This window comes from Molossus molossus, unplaced genomic scaffold (assembly GCF_014108415.1).
Source record: "Molossus molossus isolate mMolMol1 unplaced genomic scaffold, mMolMol1.p scaffold_m16_p_21, whole genome shotgun sequence".
NCBI lineage: Eukaryota > Metazoa > Chordata > Mammalia > Chiroptera > Molossidae > Molossus > Molossus molossus.
In genome coordinates this window covers 10145162-10165488 of record NW_023425357.1, presented here as the reverse complement: position 1 = coordinate 10165488, position 20327 = coordinate 10145162, and the positions used below count along the sequence as shown (strand labels likewise).

Sequence of the window (20327 nt, the reverse complement as noted above, 5' to 3'; positions counted from 1 at the left end):
GTGCACCAAAAGATCTCCAGTCAGGGCACGTGGCCTGGTTACCGGCTTCATCCCCAGTAGGGGGCACGCAGGAGGCAACCGATTGATAGTTTCTCTTCTCCCTTCTCTCTCTAAAATAAATAATAATTTAAAAAAACAAAACATATTTTAAAAATCTTACTTAAAGTGAATGGTGCTAACCCTCTGGAGGCCTTCAGATAGAAAAGTCTGTCTTTGTCCTCTTCCTTTCTTGTCTCCCACCATCCTCTCCTAAAGACTATATAGGAAGGAAAGCACCTGGCACAAAAATGAATGTATATTTCACATTGATATGGGGCATTGATATAGTAAAAAGAAAATGGATTTTAAAATAAGAAAACCCAGAATTCTGCCCCTTAGTTTTGGAGGCAGGCTCTATTTCCCTGATCATAGCATACTGATGACTTAAATCCAAAACAGCAGGTGTGTTGGGTGTTGAAGAGACCCTCAGAGTAAAGGAAAAAGCTTCAATAACTTCTAGCTAGTAACTCATTACTGGATGGCACTAAGGATAAGGCCATTTGAGGTAAAAGTAGAAAGAAAAGGGGGGAAGCCTGTCTTTTATTTCCTTTTCCAGTACCTGGACATAGGATTTGGGGAAAATGATAGAATTTGGAAGACTAAGTAAAAGCTCACTAGCCCCCCCAACCCATCATTGCCTAGGGACTTGTGATCCTTTCCTCTAGCAATTAAGGAGACAAGAGTTAAGGCAAAAGGCTAATAAAGTGAAGGAAGTTTTCACTGCCAGTAATCATGTTCCTTCCCTGATCTCTTCCCACCATGGAGACGTTAGAATTGCCTCTTTCCAGTTAAGCTGAGTCTTCTAACAGCTTCTAGCAAGTAGCTCCCCTGTGCCATTTGCTACCTCCATTCCACCTCTTCTTTGTTATTTTACTTCCTCCACCTGAGTTTGATTTTGTGGTAAAGCCAGGGATAGAGGGAAAGAGAACATTCTGAGAAGCCCAGGGCAATAACAGCCCTAGGTGTATAGTTGGGCTCTTTCACATCGGACTATATTTTATGCCACATGGAATATATGAGAACCATTGGCAGGGGACAGGGAGCTTCAGAAAGGATTACTGACCTAACAGCTGGAGGAGGCAGCAGAAGTAAGCATGGTCCAGTTGTCTCTGCAGCCTCAACCTGAATAATTTCTCTTTTGGGCCTCTGTTTACTTGTCTGTGTCAAAAAAGGAACAGTGCACAAATTACAAACATCAGATATGAAAGAGAAGATATCACTACAGGTCCTACAGATATTAAAAGGATAAAGACTATGATGAACAACTCTTATCTTCATAAATTTAACCACAGAGATGAGATGGACAAATTTATTGAAAGACCAGGAAAGGGAAGAGCAATACCTATCTACTTCATTTTGCAGGATATCAGTGGGTCCTTTGGTAAAAAATAAAATTAAAATTAAAAAAAGACACAGTGGCCCTGGCCAGTTTTCTCAGTGGTTAGAGCAACAGCCCATGGACCAATGAATTGTGGGTTCGATTCTGATCAAGGGCATGTACCTTGGTTGCAGTTTGTCCCTGGCCCTGGTCAGGGTCATGCAGGAGGCAACCAGTTAATGTGTCCCTCTCAGATCGAAGTTTCTGCCTCCCTCCCTCTATCCGAAGATAAATAGAAAAATATCCTCCAGTGAGGATGAAAACACACACACACTGAGCTCTGGCCAGTGTAGCTAAGTGGTTAGAGTATTGGCCCACACACCAAAGGGTTGCAGGTTTGATTCCCAGTCAAGGATATATACCTGGGTTGCAGGTTCGATCCCCTGGATCTGGTTGGGGTGCATGCAGGAGGCAACCAATTGATATATCTCTTTCATCTAGATGTTTTTCTCTCTCTCCCCACCCCTCCATTCTCTCTAAAAATGGAAGATATATCCTTGGATGAGGATTAACAACCACAACAAAAAACCCACAGTGACAAAAACAGTCTGTTGTGGTTCCAAAGCCAGAAATTCTATGGATGGTTCTTCAGGGTACCTCGAAACCTGAGTACTGGCCATGACAACCTAGAAATCCTCATCTTTGTCAGAATGGCAGAGAGCAGGACTTGTTGGTATTTTCTCTTTATTATGAAAAATATCAATCACAAAAGTAGAAGAGTATTATAATGAACCCCCAGATCACATCACCTAGATTTAATTATAAACATCTTGCAAAATTGCTTCATTTTTTTTTTCTGTTAAGTACCCCAGACATTGTAGCAAATAGCAAAATGACAGAAATAAGTCCATCCTTATCAGATTACTTTAAAATGTAAATAGATTAAACTCTAATCAAAAGATATAGATTTGGAAGAATGGATAAGAACACAATCAAATGTTATTCTACTTATAAGAGACTCTTTAGATTCAAAGATACAAATAGATTAAAAGTGAAAGGATGGGAGGAGCCAACATGGCTGTGAGCAGGACCAGAGTGAGGATGAGTGTGTGGATGAGCGTGTGTGTGGGTGTGAGTGTGGGTGAGCATCTGCCTGTCTGTGGGGGAACTCAGGGCTGGCCATTTGGGTACTCTAGGTGAAGGGAGCTGCCAGCCTCAGAAGCATGCTCCCCAGCCAGCTGCTTCTCCCCACTCAGGGCTCAGAATCAGAGAGCATGTCATTTTGGAGGATCTGTAGGGTCCTCCTTGGGAGGAGGCTGCAGGGAATGGCAGAGACCCAGTATCTGGAGGCCACAGAGAGGTGGCCCAGCCCTACCACCTCTCTCCTGGCAGCAGAAGGCCCACTACTACCTCCAGACCGCCAGCAGCAGGCACGTGCAAACAAAATGAAACTAAATCACCAACTTACACTATATACAAGAATAAACTCAAAATGGATAAAAGACCTAAATGTAGGTTGTGAAACCATAAAAATCCTAGAAAATGTAGATAGCAAAATCTCACACATAGCAGAATTTTCACTGGTACATTGCCTAGTGCAAGAGAAACAAAGGAAAAAATAAAAGGGACTACATCAAACTAAAAAGCTTCTGCACAGTAAAAGAAACCAGCATCAAAATGAGAAGGGAGCCTATTGTATGGGAGAACATATTTGCCAAAGATACATCTGATAAGGGCTTAATTTCCAAATATATACTCATACAACTCAACAAAAAGAGGACAAGCAATCCAATTAAAAAATGAGCAGAGGAGATTTGGGAAGATCCCTGGTCTTCTCTGGGAGGAGGCAGTGGGAGTGGCTAGGGCCAAGCGACCTGAGTCCACTAGTGCACCTAGCACCATCAGACCAGTGTACCCCGCTGTGTCAACACAGACCAGCACACAGTAGCAGCGCTGTCAAGGCAGCAGCTGCAGAGATCAGCAGCTGAGACCCATCCCCAGCAGCATCAGCAGAGGCTGATCAGAAGCAGTGCCCCAACCCAAGAACCAGCAAGGCTTGGGCAGCCAAGACCCACACCTGACAACTGCAGCAGCAAATTTGGAGTGGAGCCCCTCCCCCAGCAGCAGCAAAGTCCTGGGAGCTGTGCATCCTCAGCCCCCAACAGCAGCAGAGGATTGAGAGCTGAGAGCACCCCCTGGCAACAGCAGCAGTAGTAGCAGGACAAACTGGGAGCTGACACTCACCCGCAGCAGCATCAGCAGTGACTGATCAGGATCTGAGCCCCACCAGGCAGCAGTGCAACCCAGCAGGACACCAACAGGACCCACACCAGCAGAACTGGTGGGACCCATATGCCTCAGCAGCGCCTAACACAACAGACCAATACCAGTCTCCAGTTGTCAGTCCTCCAGGACCCACAGCAGGCAAGAGGTGCCACACACCAAAACAGTCTGGGAGGCACAGCAACCTTATTTGATAAACACTGACCTGCCTACACATTCCAGCATCCCTCACCAGGCCTAGAATTACCAGACTACTAAAAGGGTGAGACAGAGAAACAACACCCAAATAAAAGAAAAGGAGGAATCTCCAGAAAAGGAACTACATGAAATGGAAGACAGCAATTTGTCAGATAAAGAATTCAAAGCAATGATTTTAAGGGTGCTCAAACAATTTAGTGAGAACTACAAGAAACTTAATGAGAATTATAATGAGCTTGGTGGAACTACAGCTTAAAAAAAAAAAAAAGAGGTAGAAGCTATGAATAAAAATCAAGAAGAAATAATGACATAGCTGATATGAAAAATACCTTCAACGAATTCAATAGTAGATTAGAAGAAGCTGAAGACCAAATCAGTGAGTTAGAAGACAAGGAAGAAAAGAAAATGCCCAAATAGAGCTGCAAATGGGAAAGAAATAAAAAAGCAGGAAGAGAGTTTAAGGGCACTTTGGGACAATACAAAGCACAATAACGTTCATATCATAGGGGTACCAGAAGGAGAAGAATCAGAGAAAGGAATAGAAAACCTATTTGAAGAAATAATGACAGAAAACTTCCCTAATTTGGTGAAGGAAAAAGTCACACAAGTCCAGGAAACACAGATAAAACCCAAGCAAGATAAACCCCAAAAGACCCACAGCTAGACACATAATTAAAATGGCAAATATTAAAAACAAAGATAGAATCTTAAAGGAAGCAAGAGAGACAAAAAGTTACCTACAAGGGAGCTCCCATTAGACTGCCAGCTTATTTCTCAATAGAAACACTGCAGGCCAGAAGAAAGTGGCATGAAGTATACAAAGAAATGAAAGGCAAGGGTCTGAATCCAAGACTACTCTACCCAGAAAGGCTATCATTCAAAATTGAAGGTGAAATAAAAAGCTTCACAGACAAAAAAAAAAAAAACTAAAGGAATTTACCACCACCAAACCAGCTCTGCAAGAAATGTTAAAGGGACTGCTGGAAGGAGGAGGAGAAGGAGAAGGAGGAGGAGGAGGAGGAGGTGGAGGAAGAGGAGGAGATGGTGGAGGAAGAGAAAAGAGAGAGAGAGAGAGAGGGAGAGAGAGAGAGAGAGGAGAGAGAGAGAGGAACACAGGCATAAAATAAAAATGGCAATGAATAAGTATCTATTAATAATAACTTTAAATGCTCTAATCAAAAGACATAGGGTAGCTGACTGGATAATAAAACATGACCTATATATATGCTATCTACAAGAGACCCATATCACAACAAAAGACACACAGGATGAAAGTGGAGGGATGGGAAAAAGTTTTCCAGGCAAATGGAAATGGGAAAAAAAAAAAAAAAAGCTGGTGTAGCAATACTCATATCTGATAAGATAGACTTCAAAACAAGGGCCATAATAAGAAACAAAGAAGGTCACTACATAACATTAAAGGGATCAATCCAACAAGAGGATATAACCCTGATAAACATACAGGAGCACCAAAATATATTTAAAAACTTCTGGAGGACTTCAAGGGAGAGATCAATAGCAATACTATCATAGTGGATGACTTTAACACCCCACTGACACCACTGGATAGATCTTCTAGATAAAAATTAATAAGAATCCTTAAATGATTAACTAGATCAGTTGGACTTAATTGATATTTACAGAACATTTTTACCCCAAAGCTGCAGAATATACCTTTTTAAGTGCACACAGGCCATTCTCAAAGACAGACCACATGTTAGGACACAAAGTAAGTCTCTACAAATTCAAGAAGATTAAATCATATCAAGCATCTTCTCAGATCACAATAGCATGAAACTAGAAATCAATTACAGCAAAAACATTCAAACACATGGAGATTAAATAGCATGTTATTAAACAATGAATGGGTTACCAAGTAGATCAAGGAAGAAATTTTAAAATTCCTGGAAACCAGTGAAAATGAATACACAACAACACAAAATCTATGGGACGCAGCAAAAGCAATCCTGACAGGGAAATTCATAGCACTACAGGTCTACCTCAAGAAACAAAAATTCCTAATTGACCTTCTAACCCTACAATTTAGAGAACTAGAAACTAAACAAAAAGAAAAGCCCTGCCCTGGCAGGTTTGGCTCAGTGGTTAGAGCGTTGGCCTGCAGTTTGAAGAGACCCGGGTTCGGTTCCCGCTAAGGGCGCGTACCTCGGTTGCAGTTTCTCCCCGGCCCTGATTGGGTCATGTGGGTGGCAACCACTAGATGTGTCACTTTCACATTGATGTTTCTCTCTCTCTCCCTCCCTCCCACTCTATCTGAACAAAATATCAAAAAATGTCCTTGGGTGAGGATAAAAAAAGAAAAGAAAATCCCAGAGCAAGCAGAATGAAAGAAATAGTCAAGGTCAGAGCAGATATAAACAACATAGCAACTAAAAAAAAAAAAAATTCTTTTCAAAAGATCAATGAAACAAAGAGCTGGTTCTTTGAAAAGATAAACAAGATTGATGGACCCTTAACCAGACTCACCAAGAAACAAAGAGAGATGACCCAAATAAACAAAATCTCACCAGAAACAAAAGAGGAGAAGTAACAACTGATACCACAGAAATACAGAGGATCAATAAAACATACTATAAACAATTATACGCCAACAAATTTGACAATCTAGGCAAAATGGACAAATTTCTAAAAACATACAGTCTCCCAAAACTGAACCGGGAAGAGAAAGAAAACTTGAACAGACCAATAACAACTAAGGAAATTAAAGATATAATCAAGAAACTCCCAGTAAATAAAAGTCCAGGCCTGGACAATTTCATGGGGGAGTTTTACTGACCATTCAAAGATCTAACACCCATTTTCCTCAAACTATTCCAAAAAATCCAAGAAGACAAAAGACTTCCAAACTCATTTTATGAGGCCAGCATAATTCTAATTCCAAAACCAGATAAAGACACGACAAAGAAAGAAAACTACAGGACAGTATCCCTGATTAACATAGATGCCAAAATCCTTAACAAAATATTAGCAAATTGGATCCAGCAATATATCAAAAAAAAAGTATTCATCATGACCAAGTGGGATTCATCCCAGGGATACAAGGATGGTACAATATTTGCAAGTCAATAACTGTGATACACCACATAAATAAAATGAAAGATAAAAACCATATGATAATATCAATAAATGCTGAAAAAGCATTCAACAAAATCCAGCACCCATTTCTGATAAAAATGCTCAGCGATGTGAGAATAGAGGGATCATATCTTTTTTTTTTTTTTGTACGTGCCCCTAGCAGGAACCAAATCCAGGAATCTCTGGTCCGCAGGCCAACTCTCCAACCGCTGAGCCAAACCAGCCAGGGCGAGCGATCATATCTTGACATAATAATGGCCACATATGAAAAACCTACAGCCAACATCATACTCAATGGGCAAAAATTAAAAACTAAAAACAAGAAGGGATGTCCACTTTCACCACTCTTATTTAACATAGTACTGGAAGTCTTAGCCACAGCAATTAGATTTGAAAAAAACATAAAAGGGATCCAAATTGGAAAAGAGGAAGTAAAACTGTCATAATTTGCAGATGACATGATACTGTACATAGAAAACCCTTAAGACTCCATAAAAAATCTACTAGATTTAATAAATGAATTTGGCAAAGTAGCAGGATACAAAATTAATGTCAAGAAATCGACAGCATTCTTATACACCAACAATGAACTCACAGAAAGAGAAACTAAAAAAAAAAATCCCATTTACCACTGTGGCAAAAAAGTTAAGATACCTAGGAATAAACTTAACTAAAGAAGTAAAGGACCTATTTGCAGAAAACTACAGGTCATTGAAAAAAGAAATAGAGGAAGATATAAAGAAGTGGAAGCAAATACCTTGTTCATGGATTGGAAGAATTAACATCATTAAAATGTCCATACTACCCAAAGCAATCTATACATTCAATGCAATCCCCATCAAAACACCAATGCTGTTTCACAGAACTAGAACAAATACTCCAAAAGTTTATATGGAACCAAAAAAAGACCCCAAATAGCCATAGCAATCTCGAAAAAGAAGAACAAAGTAGGACGGATCACAATACCGGACATCAGGTTATACTACAAAGCCATAGTAATCAAAACAGCCTGGTATTGGCACAAGAACAGGCATATAGATCAATGGAACAGAACAGAGAACCCAGAAATTGACCCAAGTCATTATGCTCAATTAATATTTGACAAAGGTGGCAAGAGCATACAGTGGAGTAAAGATACCTCTTCAATAAATAGTGTTGGGAAAATTGGACAGCTACATGCAAAAAAAAAATGAAGCTAGACCACCCACTTACAACATATACAACAATAAACTCAAAATGGATAAAAGACTTAAATGTGACTTGTGAATCCATAAAAATCCTAGAAGAAAATGTAGGCAACAAAATTTCAGACATCACACGCAGTAGAATTTTCACTGATATAATGCCTAAGGCAAGAGAAACAAAGGAAAAAAATGAACACATTGGACTACATCAAACTAAAAAGCTTCTGCACAGCAAAAGTAACAAGCATCAAAATGGAAAGGGAACCCATTATATGGGAGAGCATAATTGCCAATGATACATCAGAAAAGGGGTTAATTTCCAAAATATATAGAGTACTCATACAACTGAACAAAAGGAAGACAAATAGTCCAATTAGAATGAGCAGAGGACCTAAATAGACACCTCTCCAAACAGGACATACAAATGGCCAAGAGATGCTCAACATCACTAATCATCAGAGAGATGCAAATTAAAACAATTATGAGGTATCACCTCACACCTGCCAGAATGGCTGCCATCAACAAATCATCAAACAAATGCTGGCGAGTGTGTGGAGAAAAGGGGACTCTGGTACACTGCTGGTGGGAATGCAGACTGGTGCATCCACTATGGAAAACAATATGGTGTTTCCTTAAAAAATTAAAAATTGAACTGCCATTTGACCCAGTGATCCCACTTCTGGGAATATACCCTAAGACTGAAACATTCAGAAAGAATAAATGCACCCCTATGTTCATAGCAGCACTATTTACGATAACTAAGATCTGGAAACAGCTCAAGTGTTCATCAGTAGATGAGTGGAATAAAAAGCTGTGGTACATTGCCCTGACTGGTTTTGCTCAGTGGTTAGAGCATTGGCCCAGAAACCAAAGAGTGATGGGTTCAATTCCCAGTCAAGAGCATGTTCCTTAGTTCCAGGTTTGATCTGTGGGAGACAACCAATGTGTCTCTCTGACATTGATATTTCTCTCTCTCTTCCTCCCTTCCACTCTATCTAAAAAAAAAAAATCAATGAAAAAAATATCCTCAGGTGAAGATTAAAAAAAAAAAAAAGCTGTGGTATGTTTACACAATGGAATGCTATGCAGCTGTAAAAAAGAAAGCCCTCATCCTTTGAGATGGCATAGAGAGACCTGGAGAGCATTATGCTAATTGAAATAAGCCAGTTGGAGAAAGATAAGTATCACATGATCTCACTTATTTGTGGAATGTAATGAACAAAATAAGCTGATGAACAAAACAGATCCAGAGACATGGAAGTAGGGAACAGACTGACAAACCTCAGAGGGAAGGGGGTGGGGAAATGGAAAGAGAAAGACCAAAAAACTGATATGTATATATGCATAACCAATGGACACAGACAACAGTGTGGTGAAAGCAGGGGGACAAGGTGTCAACAGGGGGGGAAAGGGGTACATCTGTAATACTTTCAACAATAAAGATAAATTTTAAACATTTTTACACCCCCCCCCCAAAATGTCTTTAAAGTGAAAGGATGAAAAAAGAGATTCCATGCAAATAGTAACCAAAAGAAAGCTGGGGTGACTATGCTAATATTCATCAAAATAGACTAAATCAAAAAAGGTAACAAGAGGTAAAAAGTGCATTATATATCAATAAAAGTTTCAATACAGCAAGAAGATATAACAATTATAAATATTTATTGACAGCCAGTCAAAATATATAGAAAAAAGGGGACAGAACTTAAGGGAGAAATAGATCGTTCTATAGTAATAGCTGGAGTCTTCAACACCCCACTCACAATAATGGATAAAAAACCAGACAGAAGATAAGGAAGCAGAGGACTTAACACAATATGCCACCTTGATCTGATAGACATATACAAAACACATGACCCAACAGCAGCATACACATTCTTCTCAAGTGCACATGGGACATTTTCGTTAGGGCACAAATTAAGTCTCAGTAGATTTGATTTGATTTTTTAGAGGTAAGCAACACATTTAGTTTTATTTCAATCCAATCATAACACTTTCTTTTCCAACTGATGCAAAGTGTACCTACAATCTATTATTACATTTTCCAAGGATTTCCCTGTGACATCACAGCATGCCCCTTTTTTCTCAGAGAAATAGTCCCAAATTCTTTCCCAAATAAAAATAATTCTATTCCAGTAAATGGTAGTACATGAAATTATAGTAAAGCAGACATTTAAAGGACAGTCAAGAAGTCTTCCACCCTGGCCAGTTTGGCTCAGCAGTTAGAGCATCGGCCCTTGAACCAAAGAGTCATGGGTTCTATTCAGGTCAAGGGCACATACCTCAGTTGCAGTTCATCCCTGGCTCTGGTCAGAGTCTTGGGGGAGGCAACCAATCAATGTGTCTCTTTCACATCAATCTCTCTCTCTCCTCGCTTCCTTCCTCCAGCTCTATCTGAAGATAAATGAAAAAATATCCTCAGGTGCTCGCTTCAGCAACACATGTACTAAAATCGAAACGATACAGAGATTAGCATGGCCCCTGCACAAGGATGACACGCCAATTCGTGAAGTGTTCCATGTTAAAAAAAAAAAATCCTCAGGTGAGGATTTAGAAAAAGAAGTCTTCCAATGTTTATTAGAAAGAATGTAGACATTTAAAAATATCCCTGAGTGCTGCCAACGCCCCGGCGGAGAAGCTGAGGTCATCGTCGGATTAGAAATATTTAAAGTGGATAGAAAATTGTTTTAGCAATGCAGAAAATTAAGTGTGTTGTTGTGGGCGATGGTGCTGTTGGTAAAACATGTCTCCTGGTTTCCTACACAACAAACAAATTTCCATCTGAGTATGTTCCAACTGTTTTTGACAACTATGCAGTCACAGTTATGATTGGTGGAGAGCCATATACTCTTGGACTTTTTGATACTGCAGGGCAAGAGGATTATGACGGATTATGACCGCTGAGTTATCCACAAACAGATGTATTTCTAGTCTGTTTTTCAGTGGTCTCTCCATCCTCATTTGAAAATGTGAAAGAAAAGTGGGTGCCTGAGATAACTCACCACTGTCCAAAGACTCCTTTCTTGCTTGTTGGAACCCAAATTGATCTCAGAGATGACCCCTCTACTACTGAGAAGCTTGCCAAGAACAAACAGAAACCTATCACTCCAGAAACTGCTGAAAAGCTGGCACATGACCTGAAGGCTGTCAAGTACGTGGAGTGTTCTGCACTTACACAGAAAGGCCTAAAGAATGTATTTGATGAAGCAATATTGGCTGCCCTGGAGCCTCCAGAACCGAAGAAGAGCCGCAGGTGTGTGCTGCTATGAACATCTCTCCAGAGCCCTTTCTGCACAGCTGGTGTCGGCATCATACTAAAAGCAATGTTTAAATCAAACTAAAGATTAAAAATTAAAATTCGTTTTTGCAATAATGACAAATGCCCTGCACCTACCCATATGCACTCGTGTGAAACAAGGCCCATAGGTATGGTCCCTTTCCCCCTCTCAGTACGAGTTAATTTTGAGTAATTGTGTATTGTCAGAAAAGTGATCAGTACTAGTTTTTGTTTTGTTACTCAAAAATTTTTTTGTTTTTGTTTTTATTTTATGTTTAAAAGCAAGGCATGCTTGTGATGACTCTGTTACAGACTAATTCGGGTTGTTGAAGCTGCTCCCAGGTTCCACTCTGCAGGGTGATCCGGGACATCTAGTTTTTGTTGTTGTTGTTGTTGTTTTTTGGGGGGGGGGTAGTGTGTGTGGGGTTTGTTTTTATTTAGTCATTTTTTAAAAAGTCATTAACCATTTGACAGCCCTTTAGGTGAGGAGGATGGAGTGATTCCACATTCCACTTCCTAGATCTAGTTTAGAAAACATGTTCCCCACCTGGTGCTCTTAGGAAGGAGTATAGTAAATGCCTCATTTAATAACATACTCCTTTTTGAAAGTTGCCTTTTCTCTCCACCCTTGAGTAGGTTCAGTGTTTGATGAAACTCATGAAAGTGGGTGGAACCTGTCTTGCCCCTCCTCTTTTCTAGGATGCACTATATATGTGACTGACTTTCAAGGAAATTGTTAGCCATTTGCTGATTTCTTCTTCTTTTTTTTTTTTTTGGAAGTTAATGTCTAACTTCTTTCAGTGGTTAATGAAGAAAAGTATTGCACCTTTTGAAATATACCAAATGGATTTACGTATATAATTTTAAAAAAAACACATTTTTTTCCTTGTCAGTCATTGTCTTATATGCTTAGCATAGATGTGCAGCTTAATAGTGTATGATATGGTGTTCCTAGAACACAGCTGAAGACCTGGTATACATGAGGTGTGGTGCTAGAAGACAGATGTCTGTGGAATGATTCACATCCTCTTCAAGTTAGGAGGATGGAGACCTGCTTCATTAAGAAGCTAGGGGTGGGGTGGGGGTGGGGAGAACATTTAACAACATGGGGACCAGTCAGGGGAATCCCCTTATTTCTGTTTTGCATGAGGAACCTTAGAGCAGCCAATTGAGGCTCTCTAGTTTAATAAAAATCTTGGAGAGAGTCTTATGAAGACTCTTCATAGTGTTAGGGATTTTATCAGCTTATTTTGGTTGCAGTTTCCAATTTTTAAAAAATGTTTAGGTGATCATCTCCACCTTCCCCAAATCCTAATTCTTGTAGACTTGTTAGTGTTGAACCAATGCTTTCTCATGTCTCAATTCTTTGTATATGCATTCTTTTCAGATGTATTAAACAAACAACAAAACCCTTAAAAAAAAATAAAAAATAAATAAATAAAAATATCCCCACTGTCATGTGTATAAATTGAGGTTTTCAACCCTGTTACAAGCTGAATCGAAAAAAGAAATAAGCCCTGGCCAGTTTGGCTCAGCGGTTAGAGTGTCGGCCGGCAGACCAGAGAGTCCTGGGTTCGGTTCCCGCTAAGGGCAGTTTGTCACTGGCCCAGGTTGGGGTCGTGTGGGTGGCAACCACTCGATGTGTCTCTCTCACATGGATGTTTCTCTCTCTCTCTTCTTCCTTCTCTCCCTCCCCCTCTCTCCTTCCCACTCTATCTGAAGATAAATGAAAAAATGTCCTCAGGTGAGGATAAAAAAATTAATAAAATAAAAAATCAAATAGTATATGAATCTCCTTTTCACTAATTTGCCATGCTGACCGTAAAAATACCAATTTGGTATAAATGTACAGACTCTCCAGACCGCAGGCCGACGCTCTAACCGCTGAGCCAAACTGGCCAGGGCTGTACAGACTCTCAAGCAACAATGTACAGTTTTTCCTCATGCTCCACACTAAGATATGCAAACATTTAAGGGTCAAGGAATATCAAATGTACAGGCTTCAAACACCATCTGAGTTAGGGTACTCACTAATTTTAGCTAAGATACATATGGAACACTGACAAGTGATCACTTATATACAATAATGTGAAGCAAACTTTTTGAAAAATAAAACTTTAGTGCAGGAGTGGGGAATGTCCAGCCTACAGGCCATATAAGGCCCGTGCAATCATTTGGTCTGGCCCTGCCAAGGCAACTGCAGGCAGGACTCGAAATTCAATAAATCTAGGAGCTTTTTTCATAGCAAAATTAATTTATATTAAGTGAATCATAATAATAACATAAATTTTGAGGGACAAGCAAGGAACGTCCATTACAGAATAGATAGGACACATATGAGTATAGGACGGGACAGACACATATGCTTCTCATCGGCTGCCCGAGGCCTGTGTGCCTGTATTGTGGTGACTCAGAGGACAGTCAGTGCCAGGCAGGCTGACAGTGTACATGTTGTGATAACATACTGTGGCAAAACTATGGCGATCCAGTGATGATATGAGATGCGATGACATGATTCCTTGAGACGTTGATGACCTTGCCTTGGTTGACTGACGATGATGTTGTCAACTTCTTTCTCAACACAGACAATAATCTAATCCAACTTTTATCCACACATCCAAGATCAACATTCCTCGAAAAAAAAATGGAATCTCAGATGAAGATTAAGGAAATTACAGTACACAGAAAAGACCTCAAGATTGGATGAACATTGGATATGTTCCAAATCCAAGGTGCAGGATTAGAACAGCGATCAAAGCAAAATAATCGTGTCACTGACAACACACACATTGGATAGTTATTAAAACTTAAGTGGTGTAACATCCTACAATTGGTGACTACAAAGAAAAGAAAAGTTGATACAGAGTGTCAATCTTTCCAAGAGAAATGGACAAATGATTATTTTTTTGTCAAAGTCAAAGGCAAGCCTGTGTGCCTAGTTTGTGGCGATGCGTTAGCAGTAATGAAATAAGCCAATCTAGAGCGTCATTGCAGCTCAAAGCATGCTAAGCTCAATGAATTGGGACACCAGATGCATGTGGAAAAAAATCAATGCTCTTCAACAGAGTTTGGAATCACAACAAGCTGCTTTCACTAGGCCTTGTTGTGACAGAGACAACGTTATCCAGATGAGTTATGCAGTGAGCAAGCTAATCACAAAGAAGCTGAGGCCTCATGTACAGGGAGAGTTTGTGAAAGAGTGCATGGTGGCTGCAGGAGATTTCCAATTTTTCTCTCTGGCTTGTGACAAGACAACAGACATAATAAATACTGACCAACTGGCTGTTTTCGTTTGTGGGATAACAGGCAAAAGGAACAGCAGTCACTGGAAGCCATGCATGGCACTACAACAGGTGAGGACTTGTTTGAGAGACTTGTTTTATTAATGAAAAAACTTGAGCTAACATTTGAAAAGTTAAGTGGCCTTACTACAGATGGAGCTCCAGCCATGGTTGGCTCACAATAAGGGTTAATTGCATTTGTCAAGAAAGAATTGAATCATCTCAGTCTCGATCCAAGTGATTTAATTAGATGCCACTGCATTGTACTCCAAGAAAGTCTCTGTGCACAGTCATTGCAGCTCAACAATGTGATGTCAGCAGTAGTATCATGCCTAAATTTTGTCAATAGCAGGGGGTTTAATAGCCGCCAGTTTAAGAAGTTACTGAATGATCTTGACTCTGAGTGCGGTGATCTTGTTTATCACCGTGAAGTGCGGTGGCTGAGTTGCGGCAACATGCTCATGAGGTTTTACGAACTGTGAGATGAAGCCAAGCAGTTCATGGAGATGAAGGGAAAAACCTGTCAGGGAACTCAATGATAGCAAGTGGCTGTGTGATTTAGCCTTCACAGTGGACATTACCAAGTACCTCTCAGAGCTCAATGTAAAGCTGCAGGGCCCCAGCCAGCTTCTCAGCTCCCTGCTTTCAAATGTGAAATCATTTGAAGCTAAATTAAGGCTGTGGAAGTGGAACTCGAAAAGAATAACAGTGCATTTCCTTACTGTGAAAGGACAAAAGCCTTCCAGGACACTTGAATATGTAGATGAATGTGTGAAACTAATTGAGGCATTTGATGAAAGATTCAAGGTCATGAAAAATAAACAAATGGAATTGAACATCTTTGCTACACCGTTCAATGTGGAACCAGCCGATGTGCCTGACAACCTACAACACAAAATCATTTGGCTGCAAAGCAATGATGAGCTGAAAGCTAGGTACAACAACCTTAAAAAAAAAAAAAAAAAAAGGAAAGAAATCAGCCTGTAATTGACCAAATTGTGTCACAAGAAATGGCTCAGCCTCCTTGGGGGAGACAAAGCTTTGGATGTGAATCCCATCTTTACTTGCCGCGAGTAAATAAAACTGACAACAATCACATCTTGTTCTTTTTTTTTTTTTTAATCCTCACCCGAGGACATTTTTCCATTTTTTGTTCAGACAGAGTGGGAGGGAGGGAGAGGAAGAGAGGAAGAGAGAGAGAGAGAGAGAGAAAGAGAGAGAGAGAGAGAGAGACATGGATGTGAAAGGGACACATCAAGTGGCTGCCACCCGCATGACCAACCAGGGCCGGGATAAAAAGGGCAACCGCTGAGCCAAACCGGCCAGGGCCACATCTTGTTCTTGAATAGAACACCCCAAGCAGCGAACCCCTTTGAGTTCCCTAAGGCATTGGCCTGATAGGGAAGACAAAGCCCAAGGAGCTTCACCGCAAGAATACTGGAAATTGTAGTCTTCAGGGTGAGGCACACTGAGCTTGAGTCCCCTACCACCTCCTTTCTATCACCAGGGGAACAGGCTAACGAGAAAGTCAAAACTCACACAACTTGGGAAGCCATCATACTGGAAAGTGCAGTTTCCCAGTGCAGGGCAGAGTTGCCTACTGGAAAACCCACTCCTCTGGCTGCCACGTTCCCGGACAGATGGAGAAAGGCATGGCCTGGAAGCGCTGCACTCCGGCTACTGGGAGACGTAGTCTGGCCTCCGTGGCCCCAAATAGCCCACCTGCCTTCCTGACGGTGGTTGTGAGCCCCCTGCCCCGAGGGATGGCTCCCGCCCGCCACGGGAGGGAGATCCCTCACTGCGCGCACGCTCGCTGCCCCTCCCTTCCTGCATCTGCTGGGAACTGAGTCAGCGCGGCGAGACCCCTGGGGAAAGGGGGCCAGAGCGCGTGCGCAAGACCAAGGCCGAGCCCCGGAGCGCAGGAGGCGAGACGCCGGCGCTGGGCTCCCGAGGTGGGCTGGGGTGCGGGGCAGCGCCCTTGGGATGGCACTGCCTCTCCCAGCTCGTGCGCCCTAGCCCCGCGCGGTGCCCGCCCTCACGCGTGGTCGAGGCGTCTCGCGTGCGTTCCAGCCCAAATACAGAGTTGGGATCCCCCAGCCCAAGTGAGGCGGAGGTGAGGCCCTCGCCGCGGCCTGGCACGCGCGCCTGGAGCGACAGCTTCGGCCCGGACACACGTCCCAGCTCCCCACCCACCTGCTCCAGACATCCGTGTCCTCAGGCCCTCTTCACCGAAGCCAGAGGGCCCAGGGCGGCGGCGGGGTCTCGGTTTGCCTTCCAGCGCCCGCTTGCCTCTGGAGGGGTGGTGCAGAGAAGCCAGGGAAACCTTTGGTTACTGTCCGCTGTTTCCCACCACTGTGGTTTCTGTAGTACGCTGTGCTTTGGGACTTCTTCAAGGTCAGGGGGACTGGGCGCTGTCATCAGACAGGACGCAAGGAGACCCCTTATAGCCACCAAGAGCCACCTGAGCGCGGGCCACTGATGGCAGGGCGTCTGTGCTGAAGGCCACAGCCTCGCAGACACATCCCCGCAGGTCAGGTGACAGTGGCGGAGGAATTTCGAACAGGCCTGAAGTCTGACTGTCTGACTGGCTGCCCTGCCACGTTGCAGCTGTGTGGCTGGAAAAGGGTCTGATGGTACCTTTAACTGGGGCCGTACATTCAAGCAAAGAGAAATGCGGGACACCCAGTTTTTGGATTTCAGGTCAACAGAGAATTTTTTAGCTTAAGTATGTCCCAAATATTGTTGATCTGAAACCCACATGTAACGGGGAATCAAATTCAAACTTAACCGTATTTTTATCTGGTGACTCTGATTTAAGGCATTGTGGGAGGCTATACATGAACAAACAGTCCTTGGAACAGTGCCGGGCACATGTAAACATGCGATCAAGTTTATATAAAAAGGCCAAACTCTTCCCACCCAACCCCACTTGCCCCCTAAACACATTAATGCCTCTAGTCATCTGGCCGTACTACCTGAAATGGCCAGCCCTCCGAAAGCCACCTGTCACACAAGATCAGTTTAGTGCCCTCACCACCCCACTGCACTATGGTGACCCCTATCCACTATTACAAAGGGACAGATTCCCCCTGCCCTCCCAGCGCTGGGCAGTTTCATGTGGGAATTTTTAGTAATGTTGGTGCTGTGTCACTGGACACAAGTGTTGGGGGGAGGGGGTTGGGGGAATCTGAACCATTATGATGTTGGAGCCAGTGACACTCTTTCTATGGGAAGCTGTGACTACGGTCTATTTCTTCTAGAATTAGGGGATAAAGGTTTGCGAGGAGGGAATGGGGAAGCCTGTGTTGTTATATATTAGTAACAGGTTTTCCCGGCTTAAGAGGACGTATATTGAGTGGCAATGGTCCCACTGAGCTCATGAAGACATCTGCTGTAAGTGAGATAACACTGCGTTCGGTCTTAGAAGTCCAAAGGAAAAAAGGAAATACTGACGTGTCAGAATCTAGTGCTATAAACGTAAGTCTTTGACTAGAATGTTTCTTTCTCCTCTGCTGTTCTTCCATCTCAGCACGCCCCTTCACTTCCCTCACAGTAATAGCACCCTACATTTATATTGCTCTTTTTCATTATAAAGCCTTTTGAATTTCATTATCTCACTTAATTTTGTAGTCTTTCGTAGGGGAAAACACATGGACGTTCCTCTTAGGCCAGAAGGGTTTGTTCAAGTGAGATGCCTGCGTCTCACTGCAAATCTGGTGGAATGGGTTGTTAGCCCAGGATTTAGACAATGTCAGACATTTTCCATGGCCCAGTCAGAGGTCCCAGTCTTAAACTCTCAGAGGAAACTTTAGGGAGTCTCTGAGACTGTGCGATCTATCATGTCTCTTCATGTCAGCTTGGTGTAGCAGCCTGTTCTCGTTACTGCATTTTCACTCTTTCCTCCTTAATGGCTTCTTACTCCTGACCTTTAAATATATTTAATTATCTCATTTTTTAAAAAATTCCTCTGCAGGAGTCAATCAGTTGATCTTCCTATGCATGTCCTTGAGAGTTGTATGCAGGATTTTGGAGAGTCTTAAGCTTTAATAAGGGTGGAAATGGAAGTGAGGTGGTAACAGTTGCTAGGTGGAAGAGAAGTGCTTGGAATTATTCAGCTAGAGATAGGAATTTCCAAGGTGGTCCTCCATAGCATTGGTGTGCCATTTGGGAGCTATTTGTCTGGTCTTCAACCAGATAAGTACAGAAATTCAGAGTGCGCATTTAGGAACTGTTAGAGCAATTTGACAGAGTAACTATGTCTGTTGAACTTAATCATGAAAAATCTGCTGTTCAAAAATATCTTTACCTGACCCTATGTACTCTTCTCCCTTTCTCCTCTCTTGCTTTCTCCCCTTCTCTCCCTTCATCCTCAAGCTTTGGAACAGCTGCCCTGCCCTGGCCAGTTTGGCTCAGCGGTTGAGTGTCAGCCTGCGGGCCAGAGAGTCCTGGGTTCAGTTCCCGCTAGGAGCATGTACCACCAAAAAAAAAAAGGGAAAAGCTGCACTTAAGTGATCTTGAGTGTCTTTTCATTTACTTCTCAGTCCAATCTGACTTCAGGAATCATTACTCTGTTCATACTGTTCTCATGAAGGACACCAATAATACCATTTTCCAAATCTGCTCTTTGGTTGGTCTTACTTGACCTCTCGGTTACCGTTGATCTACCTTCATGACACTCTCTTCCTCTGGTTTCTGGAAGAACATCCTCTCTCTGGTTGCTCCTTCTCAGTGTGCTTCTCCATAATTACCTGGTGATCAAGCCTTTTCATGCTGCACACTCCCTTACTGGCCCACTCTTCCGGATCTAGCTTCAGCTCTCTATAGGTTGGTCATTTTCATATATTTGTTTCCAGTTCAAACCATTTTCCTGATCTCCATACCTACATATCCAGTTGTCTTCATTCAGATATTCTGTAACCACCACCACACATCCAAGATCAAACTGATCATTTCTTCCCCATACCTGCTCTTCCTCTTCTTTTTTTTTTCCTCATCCGAGGACATTTTTCCATTTTTTGTTCAGGTAGAGTGGGAGGGAGAGAGAGGAACAGAGAGAGAGAGAGAAACATCGATGTGAAAGGAACACATCGAGTGGCTGCCACCCGCACAACCGACCAGGGCTGGGGACAAACTGCAACCGAGGTACGTGCCCTTAGCGGGAACCGAACCCGGGTCTCTCAGGACCGCAGGCCGACGCTCTAACCGCTGAACCAAACCGGCCAGGGCTGCTCTTCCTCTTCTTTAGTCCATTTGAATGCATCAAATTTCATCAGGACCCAGTTTCGAAACCCGAGAACCATTCTAGAGTTCTTTTCCTGACTCTCCTCACCCAGGTAATCATCAAGACTCATAGATTCTAACCCTTAATATTTTACATGGCTCTCATTACTTGCTTTTTTTTTTTTTTTTTAAACCACTGCTCTAAATCAGAATTATAATTATCTTTCACCTCTCCCATTACAATGGCTTCCTTGCTGGTTGTCTTGCCTGATCCCCAATACAACCTCAGGCTGGATGAGTGAACATTCTAAAAGGTTAATGTGCCTGGCCGGTGTGGCTCAGTGGTTGAGCGTCGACCCATGCACCAAGAGGTTGCTGGTTCGATTCCCAGTCAGGGCACATGCCCAGGTTGTGAGCCAAATCCTCCGTGGGGG

General features: G+C 42.3%; 1 protein-coding gene and 1 non-coding gene across 2 annotated transcripts; both read left to right on the top strand.

The window, feature by feature from the left end:
* Window positions 1-10537: 10537 nt before the first annotated feature.
* Window positions 10538-10641, top strand: LOC118639628. The gene has a single exon (XR_004961210.1). It is a non-coding gene; the product is annotated as a U6 spliceosomal RNA (small nuclear RNA).
* Window positions 10642-10732: 91 nt separating this feature from the next.
* LOC118638912 (cell division control protein 42 homolog) lies at window positions 10733-11640 on the top strand. The gene is given in 1 exon segment (XM_036275050.1): window positions 10733-11640. A coding segment is annotated over 1 exon segment (576 nt). The 5' UTR covers window positions 10733-10808; the 3' UTR covers window positions 11385-11640.
* Window positions 11641-20327: the final 8687 nt, after the last annotated feature.